General features: G+C 33.9%; 1 protein-coding gene across 3 annotated transcripts in view; it reads left to right on the plus strand.

Annotated features, from left to right (window-relative positions):
- LOC131125120 (vasoactive intestinal polypeptide receptor-like) overlaps nucleotides 1-22,711 on the plus strand; it is a 43,455-nt gene that overhangs the window by 7,915 nt on the left and 12,829 nt on the right. Inside the window, exons 6-10 of one of the 3 annotated variants that reach the window (XM_078791386.1) lie at nucleotides 25-98; nucleotides 6,883-6,976; nucleotides 10,865-10,984; nucleotides 19,669-19,775; nucleotides 21,219-21,316. In XM_078791386.1, coding sequence (XP_078647512.1) covers nucleotides 6,904-6,976; nucleotides 10,865-10,984; nucleotides 19,669-19,775; nucleotides 21,219-21,316 — 398 coding nt within the window. In that variant the 5' untranslated portion in view covers nucleotides 25-98; nucleotides 6,883-6,903. Of the gene's footprint in view, nucleotides 1-24; nucleotides 99-602; nucleotides 628-695; nucleotides 1,244-6,882; nucleotides 6,977-10,864; nucleotides 10,985-19,668; nucleotides 19,776-21,218; nucleotides 21,317-22,711 lie in introns of those variants that run through there. The other 2 variants (XM_058066323.2, XM_058066322.2) reach the window with 2 other exon arrangements.

Here is a 22,711-nt window from a genome sequence, read left to right on the forward strand (position 1 = left end):
TTTTTGCAAACTTTTGCTCTCTAGCTGATGCTGCTGCTGTCAAAAAACAATTGGAATCACGGCAGCTCACTCACGCCCCCTCGCTCCTTCAGGACGCAGTGAGTACTGCAGCGCCTCCATAGTATTATCATTAGCGGGAATAATGACGTCACACTTACATGAACGACACGGCACGAGCTAATTAGAAAGTCATGGAGTATGATGGTATGTCGTCTATTGTCTATCATCTACTGTTATTTACTGTTAAGACCTTTTGAGGCTCTTTTGTGATTAAGGGCTATATAAATAAACTTTACTTGACTTAACATGATATACGTTCTTGTAATGTTGTAACAATGGCAACATGCTGACAAACATAATCCAACGGCGCCATTTTTACTGAAAAAAACATCCAAAATCATTGATATTATACAGAAAACACCTTTATAGCACAGTTGAATGGACACAAGTGAATATTTACGTTATAACATAAATATTCACTTGGGTTAAAAACAAAATGCTGTGTTTAAAAAACCCCAAATTGTGTTGTTTTTAACCTAGCATTTTTAAGAGTGTAGCAGGGACAATGACGTCACACTTACATGAACGACATGGCACGAGCTATGTAGGAAGTCATGGTGTATGATGGTAAGTCGTCTATTGTCTATCATTTTGCTGTTATCTACTGTTGCCTGCTTGTTAAACCCTTTTGTAATTAAGGGCTATATAAATAAACTTTACTTGACATAATACACGTTCTTGTAACGTTGTAACAATGGCAACAATGCTGACATGTTGCCAACATTGCATTGACATGCAATCCAACGTCGCCATTTTTACTGAAGAAAATGTCCAAAAACCGTTGATATTATACAGAAAACACCTTTATAGCACAGTTGAATGCACACATGTGAATATTTTAAAGTAGAAATTGAAGTAAAAATGAAAGAGAAGGTGTGTCCGCGTGTCTATGAGCTCACAATGACGTTTCATCGGCTGCTTGTCACTCACCTCAACAAAATGGGAGGAGGCGTCACCGCCGCAGCCATTCGCGCTCGTGCTCTCTCGTGCGCAAGAACGCACAGAAGTCAGCCAAGTCCGGACTTCGAACCAAACCTATCTTAACGTCAACCCTTGCCGCTGCTAGTGTGCTGTTTTTTGGAGAAGAAAAACACCGAATATTCCTACTTTTGTTGTTGTTATTTTAAAGGATATGCGCGCGCGAGGCTTTTTCATCCTTCTGACCTTCATGTTGCTGGAACCCGTGAGTAGAACTTAGCACGTGACTTGAGCTCCTTTTCCAGCAATGCTTAGCAGTAATGTTGGAACTTTTTAGAGGTGCGCGCGCACACACACACAGTTTGTTTTGGATGCAGGGGCGCGCCACACGGACCTCAGCAGTCCACTCAGGCACCTTAACAATGTTTAGTTTTAATATCATCTTCATTAATCCCGGGAATAGAAGAAAGAAAATCTCTGTTTTTATAAACTTGTGTGAACTGAAGGATGTTGATCCTTACAACACACACACACACACACACACATGCACGTTTCCCAACCATATGACGTTCGCTCTGACACTTATGTGTTTTTATTCCCTTCCCCCGGCATGGAGCGGGGATGCATGGGTGTTTCTCCACGCAGCGTCATGGCAACAGCATCCTTTGTCTGTCTCCCCAGCATCCTTCCCCACAACCGTCTCCCGTGACCAAAGCATGTATGATTTATGTGTCACTGACACCGCAGGTCAAAGCGCTAAAAATAGCGTTGACACCTTAACGGGATGGTGCAGAAATCGGCATCAACTTAATGAGCATAGACTATAAGTAGAAAACGCAAAAATAGGAAAACACACGGAAACGAGTGTGACGTCGTGATGTAGCGTACGCACCTCTATTCCAACTAATTTTGCCGGTCCATATAATTCTGTTTACAAAATATTGGCAATTATTGATATTATCAACATTTAAATCTGTATTGTCATGGGAGGTGTAATTCACAGTTGAACCACTAGATGGTACTCAAGTGACTGACCGAAGTTGCTTGTGTTTGTGTGGTTTAAAATGTATTATACTGAATGGTTGGATTACTTTTGCAATGTAGCAAGCGACACTGTGAGCGCGCATTATGATCAAAAAAGCCTGATTCAGCGTTGATTGACAGGACGATGGCGTCGCTGCCCGAGGTTTTTTTTTTCCTGGTTGTCGGATTTAATTCTGTTTGAAACGAAAATATTTCCACAGTGAGTTCTAATCAGCAGTAGAACTTATTCAAGTTTCAGGAAAATATCAGCTCCTAACTAAAACAAGCTTTTTTTGTGAAAAGACACATTTCAAGCATGATTTTACTACAACACAAAAAGCGTATTTTTACATCAAAATAACCATTTATTTACAAATATAACACCATGAACTATTTTCAATGTGTGGAATACTATTATGTAATAATAAAATGTAAATAATACTAATACTATTATGACGATGGCGTCGCTGCCCAAGGTTTTTTTTTTCCCGGTTGAGAAAACTGTCCGTGTCGGTTGTCGGATTTAATTCTATTTGAAACGGAAATATTCCCACAGTGAGTTCTAATCAGCAGTAGAACTTTCAGGGAAAGTTTCAGGAAAATATCAGCTCCTGACTAAAACAAGCTTTTTTTGTGAAAAGACACATTTCAAGCATGAATTTTACTTTGACACAAATATTTTTTACTTTGGGATAGCTCATATATCTAAACAACCATAAACAATACAAAAAGCGAATTTTTACATCAAAATAACCATTTATTTACAAATATAACACCATGAACTATTTTCAATGTGTGGAATACTATTATGTTTTTTGGCTTTTTAGTTATATTTTCCTTATTGCTATGATGACTTTTGCAGTGTATTGGCATTTTAGGTCATTATTTTCTAATTTACACTGAAATTTTATTTTATATAAGTTTAAAATGTATTATACTGAATGGTTGTATTACTTTCGCAATGTAGCGAGCGACACTGTCGCGAGCGCGCATCATGACCAAAAAAAAGCCTGATTCAGCGTTGATTGTCAGGACGATGGCGTCTCTGCCCGAGGTTTTTTTTTCCCCGGTTGTCGGATTTCATTCTGTTTGAATCGGAAATATTCCCACAGTGGGTTTGTCGGAAGGTGAAATCATGGCTTCTGTGCCTGCACTACAAAAGCAGAGTGAACACTCTTGTCATCCAGCCTGTGTGGCAGATGGAACACACAAATACATCTATAACTATTGACGTCTTTTTAAAAAAAAATTTAAATCATTGAATTGGGATAAGCTCCATCACGCCCACGACTCAAAAATCTTATTTCTTTCTATTTTTTTTTCTAATGAGTTAAAACATTAAACTTTAGGCCAACATGGATGCACAAATATTCCCAAATTGTATGTATTGTTGTAAAATAGTGTCGGGGAAAAATACCATAATATTTCAAGTAGTACTTTCTGGACTCGAACGGGTGCATAGCTAAGACGCCACATGAATCACACGTGGAATGGAAAAGGTGGGAGTCATATTGTGGACTGACATTGTGACTAACAATGGCCGCCTGATTTACATTGAAAGGAACCACTCATCCAACCCAAGTAAGCAATAAATCCTGCGCTTGCAGTTTGTGTAGTCTGCTAGTCCCCCCCCCCCCCTTCCGTACAGCCACATCATTCCACAGTGTAAAACACACAAAAATACCCAAAAACGTGCATACTTTACTGGCCTGCTGACACCTCGCCACACACCACACCAGCTAGCTACTAGCCTGTTAGCTACCCAAGCATTCAGCTAATCAATGCATCCAGAAAGGAAGATCTGTGATTGAGTAAAACGACCATACGACAAAGTACTGTAAGTATTACATGTTATAACAAATGTACCTGTTACTACTTTTAGTACTAGTATTAGAGCCAAATTGGGGAAAAAAATGTGGACATATCGAGAACAAAGTCGTAAATTTATGGGAATGAAGTCAGAAATTTCCGACTTCTAAAAGTTGTACATTTTGGAAAAAGTAAATTTATGAAAAAAAGTAATAAATTTAGCAGAAAGAAGGTCATAAATTTACAAGAATAAAATTTTAAACAAAAAAAGTAAATTATGATTTAAAAAAGTCGTACATTTAAGAGAAAGAAAGCCATAAATTTACATGAATAAAGTTTTAAATTTAAGACAAAACTTACATTTACGGAAAGATCTACGATCTAAGATTAAAGCTGTAAATTTAAGGAAAAAAGTCCTAAATTTAAGATTTAAAAAGTCATACATTGACAAAAATAAAGTTATAAATTTAAGACAAGAAAGTAAATTTACAAGAAAAAAGGTCATAAATTTAAGGAAATAAAGTGATAATTTTACAAGAATAAAGTTGTAGATTTACGGCAAAAAAAAGTATTTACTAAGAAAAAAGAACTTGTCAATTTACGTGAAAGAAAGCCATAAATTTACAAGAATAATATTGTAAATTTAAGACAAAAAGGTAAAGATCTGAAAAAATTTATAACAAAATGTCTTAAATTTCCTTATAAATTTAAGACAAAAATGTACAAGGAACTCACAAATTTAAATATACATAAATTTAAGACAAAAAAAGTACATTTATGAGAAAAAAGGTCGTAAATGTAAGGCAATAAAGTGATAATTTTACAAGAATAAAGTTGTAGACTTAATACGAAAAAAAAGTTAATTTATGAAGAAAAAAGAACTTTTCAATTTACATGAATGAAAACCATAAATTTACAAGAATAATGTTGTAAATTTAAGTCAAAATGTCTTAAATTTCCTTGTAAATTTCAGACAAAAATTTATGAGGAACTCATAAATTTACATATATATATATATATATACATTTAAGACAAAAAAATACATTTACATGAAAAAAGGCCGTAAATGTAAGAGAAAAAGTAATAATTTTACAAGAATAAACTTGTAGATTTAAGACGAAAAAAAAATATTTACGAAGAAAAAATAACTTGTCAATTTACGTGAAAGAAAGTCATACATTTACAAGAATAATGTTGTAAATTTAAGTCAAAATGTCTTAAATTTCCTTGTAAATTTAAGACAAAAATATATGAGGAACTCAAATTTACAAATTTCTATTAATTTAAGACAAAAAAGTACATGAAAAAAGGTCGTACATGTAAGGAAAGAAAGTGATAATTTTACAAGAATAAAGTTGTAGACTTAATACGAAAAAAAAGTTAATTTATGAAGAAAAAAGAACTTTTCAATTTACGTGAATGAAAACCATAAATTTACAAGAATAATGTTGTAAATTTAAGTCAAAATGTCTTAAATTTCCTTGTAAATTTCAGACAAAAATTTATGAGGAACTCATAAATTTACAAATATATATATATATATACATTTAAGACAAAAAAATACATTTACATGAAAAAAGGCCATAAATGTAAGGAAAAAAGTAATAATTTTACAAGAATAAACTTGTAGATTTAAGACGAAAAAAAAAATATTTACGAAGAAAAAATAACTTGTCAATTTACGTGAAAGAAAGTCATACATTTACAAGAATAATGTTGTAAATTTAAGTCAAAATGTCTTAAATTTCCTTGTAAATTTAAGACAAAAATATATGAGGAACTCAAATTTACAAATTTCTATTAATTTAAGACAAAAAAGTACATGAAAAAAGGTCGTACATGTAAGGAAAGAAAGTGATAATTTTACAAGAATAAAGTTGTAGACTTAATACGAAAAAAAAGTTAATTTATGAAGAAAAAAGAACTTTTCAATTTACATGAATGAAAACCATAAATTTACAAGAATAATGTTGTAAATTTAAGTCAAAATGTCTTAAATTTCCTTGTAAATTTCAGACAAAAAATTATTAGGAACTCATAAATTTACAAATATATATATATATATATATATATATATATATATATACATTTAAGACAAAAAAATACATTTACATGAAAAAAGGCCATAAATGTAAGGAAAAAAGTAATAATTTTACAAGAATAAACTTGTAGATTTAAGACGAAAAAAAAAATATTTACGAAGAAAAAATTACTTGTCAATTTACGTGAAAGAAAGTCATACATTTACAAGAATAATGTTGTAAATTTAAGTCAAAATGTCTTAAATTTCCTTGTAAATTTAAGACAAAAATATATGAGGAACTCAAATTTACAAATTTCTATTAATTTAAGACAAAAAAGTACATGAAAAAAGGTCGTAAATGTAAGGAAAGAAAGTGATAATTTTACAAGAATAAAGTTGTAGATTTAATACGAAAAAAATTTAATTCATGAAGAAAAAAGAACTTTTAAATTCACGTGAAAGAAAACCATAAATTTACAAAAATAATGTTGTAAATGTAAGACAAAATGTCTTAAATTTCCTTGTAAATTTAAGACAAAAATATATGAGGAACTCAAATGTACAAATATCTATTAATTTAAGACAAAAAAGTACATGAAAAAAGGTCGTAAATGTAAGGAAAGAAAGTGATAATTTTACAAGAATAAAGTTGTAGATTTAAGAGGAAAAAAAAGTTCTATACAAGACCAAAAAAAATTGTACATTTACGAGAATTTACAAGAATACATTAGTAAATTTAAGAGGAAAAAAGTCATTGATTACTTTTTTTCCCCTCAAATTTCAGATTTTCTGGTAAATGTGCAAGAAAAGAAGTTGTCTGTTAGCGAAGACACATTGGTAATATTGGTAATTGGAAATATTATGTGTCATCATGTCAATACCTTTTGAGATGAAGTTCTGGGTTTTTGTTGGAAAGGTACAACTTTATTCTGCTAAATGGAGGACTTTTATTGTGAAAATATTTGTCCATCACAGATAGAAAACTATGAAACCGTGTCGGAGTTTTTTTAGCAGCATTCTTTGTTGAATGGTGACTCTTTTCTTCGCAGGTGTCGTCAGCGCAGAACCAGATGTGCGACATGATGAAGGAGATCGCCAAGGAGAGAGAGCTGTGCGAGGGGGAAATCGAGAACAAGACGACAGGTACGCCACATTTGGGCTCGGTCATCTTTGGTCCTCCTTATTTGCTTAGGGCGCATCCGGCATACATCAGGGTCCAGCGTAGAAGTCACTAAACAGACTCTCAAACCTTCCCTTGGGCAGAACACGCCGCATGATTGCACATATTTATTCTTACGCCTCCTGCCGCGGCCTCGTCACGTGCGCTTCAGCTCAGATTCCTAAATAAATACCCCGCTTGATCACATTTCATGATACTTTTTAATGTTTTTTTTTTTAATTATTGCAATTTTTTCTACCATTTCCCATCTTTAGTAATCAGCAGTAGAACTTAGGTAAGTTTCAGGAAAATATCAGCTCCTAACTAAAACCAGCTTTTTTTTTTGTGAAAAGACACATTTCAAGCAATATTATTTGCTTTATGATAGCTCATATATCTAAACATATAACATATACAACACAAAAAGCATATTTTTTACATCAAAATAACTATTTATTTACAAATATAACACCATGAACTATGTGTGGAATACTATGATGTTTTTTTTTTACTTTTTAGGTATATTTTCCTTATCAATATGGTGATTTTTTACAGTGTATTGGCATTTTAGGTCATTATTTTATAATTAATACTAAATAAGTTTCGGGTCATTTAAGTTGATTTTTTTTGTCATTTAGATGATGACGTTTGTGGGTTTTTTGGCCTTTTTGTACATTTTCCTGATCTATATGATGCTGTTTGCAGTGTATTGACATTTTAGGTTATTATTTTCTAATTTACAATGTGAAGTTTGGGGGTTTTTAGCATTTTAGTTTTTTTTTTTTGTCATTTAGATGATGACGTTTGTGGGTTTTTTGGGACATTTATCTGATCTATATGATCTATATTCTGATCTATATTGGCATTTTAGGTTATTATTTTTTAATTTACAGTGTGAAGTTTCGGGTCGAAGTTTCGGGGTAGATTTTTTTTGTCATTTAGATGATGACTTGTTGAGTTTTTTGGCTTTTTTGGTACATTTTCCTGATCTATATGATGCTGTTTGCAGTGTATTGGCATTTTAGGTTATTATTTTCTAATTAAAACTAAATACGTTTTGGGTCTTTTAGCATTTTAGTAGATTTTTTTTGTCATTTAGATGATAAAGTTTGTGGGTTTTTTGGCCTTTTAGGTACATTTTCCTGATCTATATGATGCTGTTTGCAGTGTATTGGCATTTTAGGTTATTATTTTCTAATTTACAATGTGAAGTTTGGGGGTTTTTAGCATTTTTGTTGATTTTTTTTGTCATTTAGATGATGACGTTTGTGGGTTTTTTTGGCCTTTTTGGTACATTTTCCTGACCTATATGATGATGTTTGCAGTGTATTGGCATTTTAGGTTATTATTTTCTAATTTACAATGTGAAGTTTTGGGTCGTTTTGCATTTTAGTTGATTTTTTTCTCATTTTGATGATGACCTATGTGGGTTTTTTGGCTTTTTTGGTACATTTTCCTGATCTATATGATGCTGTTTGCTGTGTATTGGCATTTTAGGTTATTATTTTGTCATTTACAGTGTGACGTTTTGGGTCTTTTTGCTTTTTATTTGATTTTTTTTGTCATTTAGATGATGATGTTTGTGGCTTTTTCGGCTTTTTTGGTACATTTTCCTTATTTATATGATGCTGTTTGCAGTGTATTGGCATTTTAGGTTATTATTTTCTAATTTACAATGTGAAGTTTTGGGGTTTTTAGCATTTCAGTTGATTTTTTTGTCATTTAGATGATGATGTTTGTGGGTTTTTTGCCATTTTTTGGTACATTTTCCTGATCTATATGATGCTGTTTGCAGTGTATTGGCATTTTAGGTTATTATTTTCTAATTTACTGTGTGAAGTTTTGGGTCCTTTAGCATTTTAGTTGATTTTTTTTGTTATTTAGATGATGACTTGTGGATTTTTTTTGCTTTTTTGGTACATTTTTCTGATCTATATGATGCTGTTTGCAGTGTATTGGCATTTTAGGTTATTATTTTGTCATTTACAGTGTGAAGTTTTGGGTCTTTTTGCTTTTTATTTGATTTTTTTTGTCATTTAGATGATGACGTTTGTGGCTTTTTCGGCTTTTTTGGTACATTTTCCTGATTTATATGATGCTGTTTGCAGTGTATTGACATTTTAGGTTATTATTTACTAATTTACAATGTTAAGTTTTGGGTCTTTTAGCATTTTAGTTGATTTTTTTTGTCATTTAGATGATGACCTACGTGGGTTTTTTGGCTTTTTTGGTACATTTTCCTGATCTATATGATGCTGTTTGCTGTGTATTGGCATTCTAGGTTATTATTTTCTAATTTACAATGTGAAGTTTTGGGTCGTTTTGCATTTTAGTTGATTTTTTTTGTCATTTAGATGATAAAGTTTGTGGGTTTTTTGGCCTTTTTGGTACATTTTCCTGATCTATATGATGCTGTTTGCTGTGTATTGGCATTTTAGGTTATTATTTTGTCATTTACAGTGTGAAGTTTTGGGTCTTTTTGCTTTTTATTTGATTTTTTTTGTCATTTAGATGATGACGTTTGTGGCTTTTTCGGCTTTTTTGGTACATTTTCCTGATCTATATGATGCTGTTTGCTGTGTATTGGCATTTTAGGTTATTATTTTGTCATTTACAGTGTGAAGTTTTGGGTCTTTTTGCTTTTTATTTGATTTTTTTTGTCATTTAGATGATGACGTTTGTGGCTTTTTCGGCTTTTTTGGTACATTTTCCTGATTTATATGATGCTGTTTGCAGTGTATTGACATTTTAGGTTATTATTTACTAATTTACAATGTTAAGTTTTGGGTCTTTTAGCATTTTAGTTGATTTTTTTTGTCATTTAGATGATGACCTACGTGGGTTTTTTGGCTTTTTTGGTACATTTTCCTGATCTATATGATGCTGTTTGCTGTGTATTGGCATTCTAGGTTATTATTTTCTAATTTACAATGTGAAGTTTTGGGTCGTTTTGCATTTTAGTTGATTTTTTTTGTCATTTAGATGATAAAGTTTGTGGGTTTTTTGGCCTTTTTGGTACATTTTCCTGATCTATATGATGCTGTTTGCTGTGTATTGGCATTTTAGGTTATTATTTTCTAATTTACAATGTGAAGTTTTGGGTCTTTTTAGCATTTTAGTAGATTTTTTTGTGCATTTAGATGATACTTTTTGTTTTTTTGTTTTTTTTGGTACATTTTCCTCATCTATATGATGCTGTTTGCAGTGTATTGGAATTTTAGGTTATTATTTTCTAATTTACAGTGTGAAGTTTTGGGGTTTTTAGCAATTTTGTTTATTTTTTTTTGTAATTTAGATGATGACGTTTGTGGCTTTTTTGGCTTTTTAGGCTTTTTAGGTACATTTTCCTGATCTATGTGATGCTGTTTGCACTGTATTGACATTTTAAGTGATTTTGTTTACATTTACATGGTCAGGTTTGTGGTTTATTGGCATTTTATGTGACTTTATTCTTATTTAAATGAGATTTGTTGCCTTTTGGCATTCTAGGTCATAGTTTTTTTTTCCTATTTATGATCAAAAGGGTTAAAAAGTAATCTAAAAAGCAGGTGTTTCATCTTTAAAAGGATTCCCAGAGCGCTACGGCGGCGACTCTGATGAAATAGGTTGAGGTGCGGTGACCTACTTTAGCATCCTGAGATCAAATAGACGACGGAAAGTCACTGACAAGTGTTGATTTCAAATCGGAATATGCAAGAAAGGACAGGGAGCGTTTTCATTAGTCATCAAGTCAGGCGGTTTGGTGTGATCTGTTACGGAGCTGATATTCCGGCTGCCATGGGAACACCGCTTCCCGTCTCGGGCCGTGCTCGAAGCCCCTTGTGGGGGGGGGTACACGCTGATGTAGAAGTCATGTTTCGGATGTCTTGCAGGTTGCAGCGGGATGTGGGACAAGATCACCTGCTGGCCGAATGCTGACGTTGGCGACGTGGTCACCATCCCGTGCCCCAAATATCTTCTCTACTTCTCCATGGAGCTTCCCACTCGTAAACGTAAGAAACGTCATGAAACAAGTCTTACGCCAACAGACGCTCACCTTTAGCTTCTTTTGACTTTTCAAGTGATTTCTTTATGTTATTATACTATATGTCTTTTGGAAGGAGGACCAGGGTTCAATTCCACCCTCGGCCATCTCTGTGTGGAGTTTGCATGTTCTCCCCGTGCATGCGTGGGTTTTCTCCGGGTACTCCGGTTTCCTCCCACATTCCAAAAAAAACATGCTAGGTTAATTAGCGACTCCAAATTGTCCATAGGTATGAATGTGAGTGTGAATGGTTGTTTGTCTATATGTGCCCTGTGATTGGCTGGCCACCAGTCCAGGGTGTACCCTGTACCGAAGACAGCTGGGATAGGCTCCAGCACCCCCGCGACCCTCATGAGGAAAAAGCGGTAGAAAATAAATGAATGTCTTTTGGATAGCTAGCGTCTTTCCGTGGTCAAGTTTGGGATTTTTTGCATTTTAGGGAAACTTGATGAAATTTGTGGTTTCTTGGTGTTTTAGGTGATTTTTGTTCTTATATGTTATTTTTTTGGGGCATTTTTGGTACATTTTCCTTCCTCCTATTTTGGTGAGGTTTGCAGTGTTTGCAGACTACTTCCTTAGTCACTTTGGTGAAGCTGCTGGTTTTTGGGCATTTGAGGTGATTTTTATCTCATTTATGCCATCAAATTTCTGTTTTTTTGGTACTTCAGGTGATTTTTTTGTCTTCTTTCTATGATTGAAAATGTGGTGTTTTGGAATTTTCTTATTTTTATTGTCAGGTTTTTTGTTTTTTTTTTGCATTTTAAGTGATTTATTTTCCTATTTGCATAGTTTTGGGGGGCCGTTTTAATTATTTTCTTTATTTTTTCCATTTCCAAAGTCTTTTGCATTTATGGTTTTATGATTTTTTCTTTTTTTTTCTAATTTTATTGTTATTTTTTTAGAGGGCCTTTTATATTTATATATATTTTTTTATTTTACACGGTCATGTTTTTTGTCTTTTAGAATTTTAAATATATATATTTTTCCTTCCATGTTTTTTTTTCCTATTTGCATAGTTTTGGTGGGCCGTTTTAATTATTTTTTTTTTCTATTTCCAAAGTCTTTTGCATTTATGGTTTTATGATTTTTTTCTTCTTATTTTTCTTATTTCACTCTATTTTTTAGAGGGCAATTTATATTTAGATATATATATTTTTTAATTTACACGGTCATGTTTTTGGTCTTTTAGAATTTTAAATATTTTTTTTTCCTTCCATGTTTTTTTTTCCTATTTGCATAGTTTTGGGGAGGCGTTTTAATTATTTTCTTTTTTTTTCTATTTCCAAAATCTTTTGCATTTATGGTTTTATGATTTTTTACTTCTTATTTTTCTTATTTTATTCTTATTTTTTAGAGGGCAATTTATATTTAACGGTCATGTTTTTGGTCTTTTAGAATTTTGTTTTTTTTCCCTTGGTGAAATTTGTGATGTTTTGGCATTATAGACAATACTTTTCTTTACACAGTCAAGGTTTTTTATTTTTATTTTAGGTGACTTAATCAGATATTTGACGTAATACTGCATTGCCAATTGATTCAACGTTTATTGATAGATTGTCATTTGCTCCTTATTGAATATTTTATCGTTATTGCGAGTATATTATTCATATTTATGTGCTTCAAGATGATGAAAGGGATGTTTTAAGTCTTAATAATGACGTGACTACGGGTGTATTTGTTGACGTCGTCATTGACATATTTAGCAGGCGTATCGAATACCATGTAATTCCGACACAAAGTCCTAAAGAGAAAAATCAGAGTTCTCTGCATCAAGATGTGATTAGAGATGCATGCTATGTTTATTTATCCTGCTGTAATCCAGATCCATGCTCATGGGGATTTAGCTCATTACATGGAAGGGACACCACTGCCATTACGCCGTTCTTAGAATGTTTCAGTGTTTGTCCCCACTGGGCTTAGCATGAAGTTCAATTTGTCATCAAGTGCCGCACCTACCGGTAGTTTCTTCTGTGTAATTATGCTCTAATTATGCTTTTCATCTTGAGGAAAAAGCCTCTGTGTGCTTCAGGGGCCTTCTGTAACGTAAACACCGAGGCATGAAGTCGTCATTGTTTAAAAATTTGCTGTAAAGATGCACTTGTGAATATTTCTCTCCCCGTAATCACGGCGGAATTATTCCTCATGAATTATTCCAACTGCAGCTGGGCTTTGCTGGCTTTTCAATGGCATTCCTACTTACACAAAAGTGAGAATTATTATTATGAGAACAAGGTCATAAATGCTTTACAATATTGTATAAATTTAATTCATTAAAATTTATGCAAAAAGTCTTACAAAAATAAAGTCTAAATTAACGAGGAAAAATTGCTGAGCTTAAGTTGTGAATTTACAAGAATAAAGTACTACATGTATGTGCACAAAGGTCTTATATTTACATACAGCAATAAAGTTGTACATTTCGTAAATTTGTACAATGTCGTAAATTCACAAAAAAAGTCTTTCATTTACAACAATAAAGTCGTAAATTTCCAAGAAAAAAAAGGCCTAAATATATGAGCATAATATTGTAAATGTACAAGATTAAATTAGATGACATCTTAGATTTACAAAAAAAAGTCATACATTTTCATAAAAGAAGAAAGTTGGACATTGACAAGCATAAAGTTGTACATTTACAATAACAAAAACTTACATTTATATGAAAAATATCCAAAATTTACAAAAAAAAAATAGAAGAAGAAAAAGAAGAAAAAAGTCATAAATTCAAAAGTTGGACAAGTATGAGAAAAAAAGTCGCGATTTATGAAAATAAATACATTTACGAAAAAAAACCAAACTTACAAGCAAAATTGTAAATTTTCTATAATAAAGTCATAAATGCTCAAGAATAAAATTATAAATTGATGTGAAAAACATCTTGAATTTACAAAAATCAAGTCATAACTTAATGAGAGCAAAGTCGGAATATAACGAGAATAAAATGGTACATTTACGCCAAATTTGTGTGGAGTTTGCATGTTCTCCCCGTGCATGCGTGGGTTTTCTCCGGGTACTCCGATTTCCTCCCACATTCCAAAAACATGCTAGGTTAATTAGCGACTCCAAATTGTCCATAGGTATGAATGTGAGTGTGAATGGTTGTTTGTCTATATGTGCCCTGTGATTGGCTGGTATCAGGTTTGCATCAGGTGCACCTTTTGGGTGTTAAGTTGCTATGTGATGAATTTAGTGCTGTTGGTAGTGACGACATCATAACTGTCACTGTACACTTGTATATTTGCACATTTACACATTTGCCACCTATACCTCACAACTAGGAGACCCGAGTTCAATTCCACCTTCGGCCATCTCTGTGTGGAGTTTGCATGTTCTCCCCGTGCATGCGTGGGTTTTCTCCGGGTACTCTGATTTCCTCCCACATTCCAAAAACATGCTAGGTTAATTAGCGACTCCAAATTGTCCATAGGTATGAATGTGAGTGTGAATGGTTGTTTGTCTATATGTGCCCTGTGATTGGCTGGCCACCAGTCCAGGGTGTACCCCGCCTCTCGCCCGAAGACAGCTGGGATAGGCTCCAGCATCCTCGTGAGAATAAGTGGTAGATACGATCCCAATTAGTCATGCAGACTAAGACTATACATGAGGAGAATTACGTTCTCCAGACATGTCAAGCGGCAGAGATGTTGACGTTAGAGGTCCTTGACCCACAGTGCATCATCTCCTGCTCGCCGAGCAGAAACCACATAGGAAGTGAACTGAGGTTGAATTAGCAGCATGTGAAAAGGTTCAATGCTGCAAAGACCAGGTTCCTGGGAAGCACTGATGTGACCCAGATGGGATGAGATCTAGTGACCTTAGAATGGAAGAGGTCTTCAGGGAACATATGGAAGTCGGCTATGAATCATGATGTATACCTGTCATCTGCAAGTGAAATCAACCAATCATCGCTGGTTCATTTGGGACAAACCTGGTATGCATTTTATGTCCAAGTCTGTCAAGCGCAAACAAAACAAAGCCAGGAACGTGGCGTGCTTCCTGCATGCGAATGACGTGAAACAAAGCCTCGATCTAAATGACGCTGAAGCTCGTTTCAGCTCTGTCTTGTTGTCGTCGCGCAGTCAAGTTTTTCACGGGGGAGGAAGGGTGATGAAAGCATTCTTCTGGCAGCGCCTCAAACGCGCCAAATCCAGCGAGTGCGCGGCCTGAAACAGCAGGAGCTTATCAGCCTTTGTGTCTTGTCACGTTGTTTGAGCAATCTAAGCCTCCCTCTTCTCGTCAATACGCCGCTCAGGTATTTGTCAGCCCGACATACTTCAATGCCAACCGCATTCTTAACCATTCTCCACCTTGATTATGGCCGGCGAGCGATACGGTTGGGAAAATATCTGAAGTGTCCGACATGGAAATTTCTAAATTTTTTGGACTCAACAATATCATCAAAGACTCTCTATTTGATAGGATCATGATCTTTGATCTCAGTCTTCAGGATTTCATGAAAAAAAATTGATAAACTCATCACACAGCAACTTAGCACTCAATAGGTACACCTAAGAAATATACAAACAAGTACCATTATATGTTTAAAATAAAAAAAACTTTAAATTTTATCCCACAATGCATTTCATCTGGGCAAAGCATTTAATTGGAAGACAAGCCTCTGTCCACCGGAGTGAGCCAAAGGAGCCTAGAGCCAAGAGGGGGGCTGACGTCATTGCAGCGACATGGAAATTTCTAAATTTTTATGATTTTGGATTCAACAATATCATCAAAGACTCTCTATTTGATAGGATCATGATCTTTGATCTCAGTCTCAGGATTTCATGAACAAAAAAAACGCTAAACTCATCACACAGCAACTTAGCACTCAATAGGTACACCTAAGAAATATACAAACAAGTACCATTATATGTTTAAAATAAAAAAAAATTAAATTTTATCCCACAATGCATTTCATCTGGGCAAAGCATTTAATTGGAAGACAAGCCTCTGTCCACCGGAGTGAGCCAAAGGAGCCTAGAGCCAAGAGGGGAGCTGACGTCATTGCAGCGACATGGAAATTTCTAAATTTTTATGATTTTGGACTCAACAATATCATCAAAGACTCTCTATTTGATAGGATCATGATCTTTGATCTCAGTCTCAGGATTTCATGAACAAAAAAACGCTAAACTCATCACACAGCAACTTAGCACTCAATAGGTACACCTAAGAAATATACAAACAAGTACCATTATATGTTTAAAATAAAAAAAAGTTTTTCCCACAATGCATTTCAACTGGGCAAAGCATTTCATTGGCAGACTCTATCTGTAAGCCAAAGGAGCCTATAGCCAAGAGGGAGGCTGACGTCATTGCAGCTACATGGACATTTCTAAATTTTGATGATTTTGGACTCAACAATATCATCAAAGACTTTCATATGAGACTTTCATATTTTCATATGGGAAATACGAGGAATGTACCGTAACCTCTGGTGCATTAGCTAAATTTCAAGGAAAAAAAACATATTTGTACGCAAGCATGTACGTATGTCCACGTCATAAAACGGCATATTATGGCACGCACGACTCCGTGAGGACCAGTCAGCTCTCTATTTGATAGGATCATGATCTTTGATCTCAGTCTCAGGATTTCATAAACAAAGAACGCTAAACTCATCACACAGCAACTTAGCACTCAATAGGTACAACTAAGAAATATACAATCAAGTACTATTACACACTCTTTGGTCCATCCACCAATTAGAGTCGGCAGCAAATGTCTGTTGTACAGCCCCCCGCTCCCAACGTGGAGGTACCACCTTTTGGGTCCCTGTTTGGAATGATCATGCATGCTGTTATGTAGTTTAATAGGTATGAATGTGAGTGTGAATGGTTGTTTGTCTATATGTGCCCTGTGATTGGCTGGCCACCAGTCCAGGGTGTACCCCGCCTCTCGCCCTCAGAAGACAGCTGAGATAGGCTCCAGCACCCCCACGACCCTCGTGAGGAAAAGCGGTAGAAAATGAATATCAGTGTCCTCCTCACCATCATGCAGAGGCCGAGGAGTTCAAGTACCTCAGGTTTTTTTCATGAGATCATCATGAGAAGATCCATCACCTGGCAAGAGCAAGCTTTCCTGGCAAAAGTGGCACAGATGTCCCATTTGTGGCGCTGTTTGGCTGCTGCAATGACGTCAGCCTCCCTCTTGGCTCTAGGCTCCTTTGGCTCGCTCCAGGCTTGTCTTCCAATTAAATGCTTTACCCGGATGAAATGCATTGTGGGAAAAAACTTTAGAGTCTGTGTTGATAAATGTCCATTTTTAGGTCAGTACCCGCAAGGTTTCGGTCTTTCGGATAAAACGTTGAGTCGTCATTGGAGGTCCATTTGTCAGCCTAGGGGGGAAGCGAACACGGTGACAGTGAGAATGCATTACTGTCGACTTTTCGAGTTCTAAGCACCGTTCTTGCTCATCGCAACTCTCCACAACTTGTTTCCTGTCCCGTTTAGGGAACTGATTTGCAATCATCACGTCCTAACTGCACCGATTGATATTTGCATGTTTAGCGATAAGAGAAAAAAAATTAATTTTCCCCTCTAGAGACGAATCTTCTATTCTGAGCTTTGGGCGACTGTATTTGATGAACTGCAGCTTCCCGTCTGAAGTTCCCTCTCCTGTGGTGTTCTCCACATAGATCATGTCCTTTAATGAGGGTCATGAATCTTCTCGGTTAAATGTACATACATCCACCTTTGGCTTGTGCCCCCCTCGGGCAGGGGCAGAGTAAAAATACCTCACTGCCCCCCGACTGAGTGCCTGCAGTCGTATATATCCAGTCAGAGTAATTAAGAGGCAAATACACGTGGGAACCGTCCCGGTATCTTTTAACCGACGACTGATCCCCTTCAGTCATGCCTCCTCTCCATTTCCTTTTAGCATTTGGGAGCATTCCAGTTAGAAGGTCCATTTTGTGACGTAATTAAGGGTGAGGAAATGCAAGAGTGGGTTTGCCTCGCGGCTCGCAAAAGCTCAACTGGAGTGGTTGATGGCGGTATCCTCTTAGTGGATTTACAGCGAAAGAGAGGCTTTCATGAATGTACAAACAGGCTTTACATCAAGGTGCCTGTCAAAGGTAGCACTCAAAGATCACAGGTGAGATGGAGCCCATATCTAAAGATTTTTGGGCGAGGGTGGGGCCCAATTACAGGGTGCTCACATTCATATCTGTAATGACTTCACCCCCTGCTGATTTTGTAGATCAAAGGTTACTTTTTTCACTATTTTTTTTTGTTAAATTTTCTTTTTTATTCGCATAATATTGGAACTTTTTTCTGAACGTTTCAACTATGTTGTTTTTCATAATATTTACTTTATTATTTATTTATATAATTTTTTTGCTTTATTCTTGTAAAATTACTGCAATTTTTTTCATTTTTGCTTTTTTAAAAAAACATTTTCCAAATATTTCTACTTTCTTCTTAAATAATTGTACATTTCATTCTCTTAATATTATGACTTTGTTCCCATATTCATACTTTTTTTGTTTGTTATTTTTCCAAATAGTTACTCTTTATTTTTATGTTTAGTTTTTTATTATTGTAAAATTACTGCAATTTTTCCATTTTATGTTTTTTTTTTTTACATTTTCCAAATGTTTCTACTTTTTTCTTAAAATAATCTTTGTACATTTCATTCTCTTAATATTGTTCCCATATTCATACTTTTTTTGGTTCATTATTTTTCCAAATAGTTACTCTTTATTTATATTTTTGGTTGTTTTATTACGGTAAAATTACTGAAATTTTTCTATTTTTTGCCTTTTTTTTTGTTTTGCCTTTTTTTTTGTTACATTTTCCAAATATTTCTACTTTCTTCTTAAATAATCTTTGTACATTTCATTCTCTTAATATTATGACTTTGTTCCCATCTTCATACTTTTTTGTTCATTATTTTTCCAAATAATTACTCTTTATTTATATTTTTAGTTTTTTATTATTGTAAAATTACTGCAATTTTTCCATTTTATGTTCTTGTTTTTTTTTACATTTTCCAAATATTTCTACTTTCTTCTTCCTTCTCTTAATATTATGACTTCATTCCCATATTCAAACTTTTTTTGTTTATTGTTTCCAAGTACTTACGCTTTATTTATATTTTTAGTTTTTCATTATTGTAAAATTTCTGCTAATTTTTACATTTTTGCTGTTGTTGTTTTTTCAATTTTTCAAAAATCTCTTTTTTACGAATTTTTGTACATTTTTTTCAATTTATATTCTTTATTTTTATTTTTTTTTTGGAATTCATTCCCATATTATAACTTTTTTTTCAAAAATGTAAACTTCATCATTTATTTTTAATACTTACTTTACTTTATAGAATTTTTGCAGTTTTTTTTGTGACGTGATATTGGCCCAAATGTCCCCCGGCTCCACTTTTGAGGTTGTCGCTTGGCAGCTTAAAGTTTCAGCTCCTTCCACTGCAGGGTGTTTACAGCATGTGCTTTTTTTGGCTTTTTCCTTATTTCGGAGTGGCCCCTCAACTCATATCCAGTGTTGTGGCCGAGACCAGGAGCTTCCCATCCAAGTATTTCTTTACCTACGGCAAAGAAAGGTGGAAAGACAGACCAGGATTCCCCCCCCCTTTTCCCCTTAGATTCAAATACAAACATGGACAGGCATTTATTTCCTTTGCTTTTGTTTTTCCTCTCATCAGGTAACCTTTCAAAGACTTGCACTGAGGATGGCTGGACCCCCATCAGCATAGACTCCTACATTATAGACTGCGGCTACAACCCCAACAACACCATGGATGATCATACGGTCGGTATGGCAACCGGATTTAGTGTTTTTTCCTCGCTCAGTAAGCATTTTGCTCTCTTTTCATCCCCTGCTAATTTTGTAGGTCAAAGGTTACTTTTTCCCCTAATTTTTCTTGTTAAATTTTATTTTTTACATAATATTGGAACCTTTTTCGAAAATTTCAACTATGTTGTTTGTTTTTCATAATATTTACTTAATTATTTATTTATATAAATTTTTGCTTTATTCTTGTAAAATTGCTGCAATTTTTTCATTTTTTGCTTTTTTTTAAAAAAAACATTTTCCAAATATTTCTACTTTCTTCTTAAATAATCTTTGTATATTTTTGTCTCTTAATATTATGACTTCATTCCCATATTCTAACTTTTTTTGTTCATTGTTTTTCCAAATAGTTACTTTTTATTTATATTTTTTGTTTTTTATTATTGTAACGTTACTGCAATTTTTAAATTTTTTGCCGTTGTTTTTTTTGTTTACATTTTCCAAATATTTCTACTTTCTTCTATTATGACTTCATTCCCATAGTCTAACTTTTTTTGTTCATTGTTTTTCCCAAATACTTACTTTTTATTTATATTTTTAGTTTTTTATTATTGTAATGTTACTGCAATTTTACATTTTTTTGCCATTGTTCTTTTGTTTACATTTTACAAATATTTCTACTTTCTTATTAAATAATCTTTGTACATTTCCGTCTATTAATATTATGACTTCATTCCCATATTCTAACTTTTATTGTTTATTGTTTTTCCAAATAGTTACTTTTTAGTTATATTTTTTGTTTTTTATTATTGTAAAATTACTGCAATTTTTCAATTTTTTGTCGTTGTTTTTTTGTTTACATTTTCCAAATATTTGTACTTTATTCTTAAATAATCTATTTTTTAACATTATGACTTCATTCCCATATTCTAACTTTTTTTGTTCATTGTATTTATATTTTTAGTTTTTTATTATTGTAACGTTACTGCAATTTTTTTCATTTTTTGCTTTTTTTTAAACATTTTCCAAATATTTCCACTTTCTTCTTAAATAATCTTTGTACATTTCCGTCTCTTAATATTATGATTTCATTCCCTTATTCTAACTTTTTATGTTCATTGTTTTTCCAAATAGTTACTTTTTATTTATATTTTTTGTTTTTTATTATTGTAAAATTACTGCAATTTTTAAATTTTTTGCTGTTGTTTTTTTTGTTTACATTTTCCAAATATTTGTACTTTCTTCTTAAATAATCTTTTTTTAATATTTTGACTTAATTCCCATATTCTAACTTTTTTTGTTCATTGTATTTATATTTTTAGTTTTTTATTATTGTATTGTTACTGCAATTTTTAAATTTTTTGCCATTGTTTTTTTTGTTTACATTTTCCAAATATTTTTACTTTCTATTTTTTATTAATGTATTCTATTTTTTTAGTCAGCGTTTTGCTCCGTTTGCAGGGAGACTTCCTGGACGCCATCAAAGTGGGCTACACCATCGGTCACAGCGTGTCGCTCATTTCTCTCACGGCGGCCATCGTCATCCTGTGCCTCTTTCGGTAAACACATCCATCAAGATGCTTCTTGATCTTCTGGTTATTTTCATTTCACATCTCACTTCCTGAATGTTTGACGGTGTTTTTCACGGCAGATTTCCTTGCGAATTTTGACGGCGGTTGCAACATTTGTCAAACAAAGAGGAAGCGGATTGAAAGCAGCTATAAAGTCCAACCACTTAGCCAAGCTGCTGTTGTTCACAGCGTACCCCCCCCCCCTCCTTTTGACCTTCAGTTTGCACACACAGAGAGCATGTGTGTGTGCACGCAGGAACGGCCAAAGCTCCAGTCAGTGTGGAGTAAAGCAGCCCCGGGTGGGGGGCGTGGCCGCTGATAAACACGTGGCCGTTCCCAGTGGCGTACGTATGGTTAAACAACGAGGGATATGTTTACTTCTTGCCAGGGGTTTGAACGCTGGCGTACACAGACAGTACAGGATGTGAGCAGTATTCGTTGTTAATATTTGGCAGCTGGATTACGACTCGTCATTAACATTACATTAGAGGCTTTTTCACTGAAAAACATCCAGTCTGTTGTAGTTCCGAGAGGAACGTACGTTTGTAGTTATGGCTAAGTTATCAAAGTTATCAAAGTTATCTTCAAACAGCTAATATAATACATAATGCTAAAAATAGCCAATTAGCTAAAAATGTCATCCAATACTTCTCTACAAGAGAGGAGAAATATGATCTCAGGGAAGAACTACATTTAAATAAAACACTTATATGCTAGGACTACGTTAAAAAGCAAATATAAATATAAATATAAATATAAATATAAATATAAATATAAATATAAATATAAATATAAATATAAATATAAATATAAATATAAATATAAATATAAACTATATTAGGAAAGCAGGAAGTGAACAAATGTAACAGTTACTGATTGTAAAAGTACCAGATGGAGGGGTAGGATTTATTAAGCTTTGCTTCTTCCTACTCCTTTTGGACACGTGGAACTGTGAACAAGTAAAGTAAAGTAAAGTAAAGTAAAGTAGAGTAGAGTAGAGTAGAGTAAAGTAAAGTAAATAAAACAAAAAAATTAAACTAAATAAAATTAAAAAAAATTAAATTCCACCCCTTGCATGTTCTCCCCGTGCATGCGTGGGTTTTCTCCGGGTACTCCGGGGTTTCCTCCCACATTCCAAAAAAAAAAAAAAAAACATGCTAGGTTAATTAGCGACTCCAAATTGTCCATAGGTATGAATGTGAGTGTGAATGGTTGTTTGTCTATATGTGCCCTGTGATTGGCTGGCAACCAGTCAAGGATGTACTCCGCCTATTGCCCGAAGACAGCTGGGATAGGCTCCAGCACCCACATGAACCTCGTGAGGATAAGCGCTATAAAAATGAATGAATGAATTAATGACATGGATGGACAACCATTCACACT

Source organism: Doryrhamphus excisus, linkage group LG6, assembly GCF_037039965.1.
Source record: "Doryrhamphus excisus strain RoL-2023G ecotype Guam linkage group LG6, RoL_Dexc_Guam_v1.1, whole genome shotgun sequence".
In the NCBI taxonomy this organism is placed as follows: domain Eukaryota; kingdom Metazoa; phylum Chordata; class Actinopteri; order Syngnathiformes; family Syngnathidae; genus Doryrhamphus; species Doryrhamphus excisus.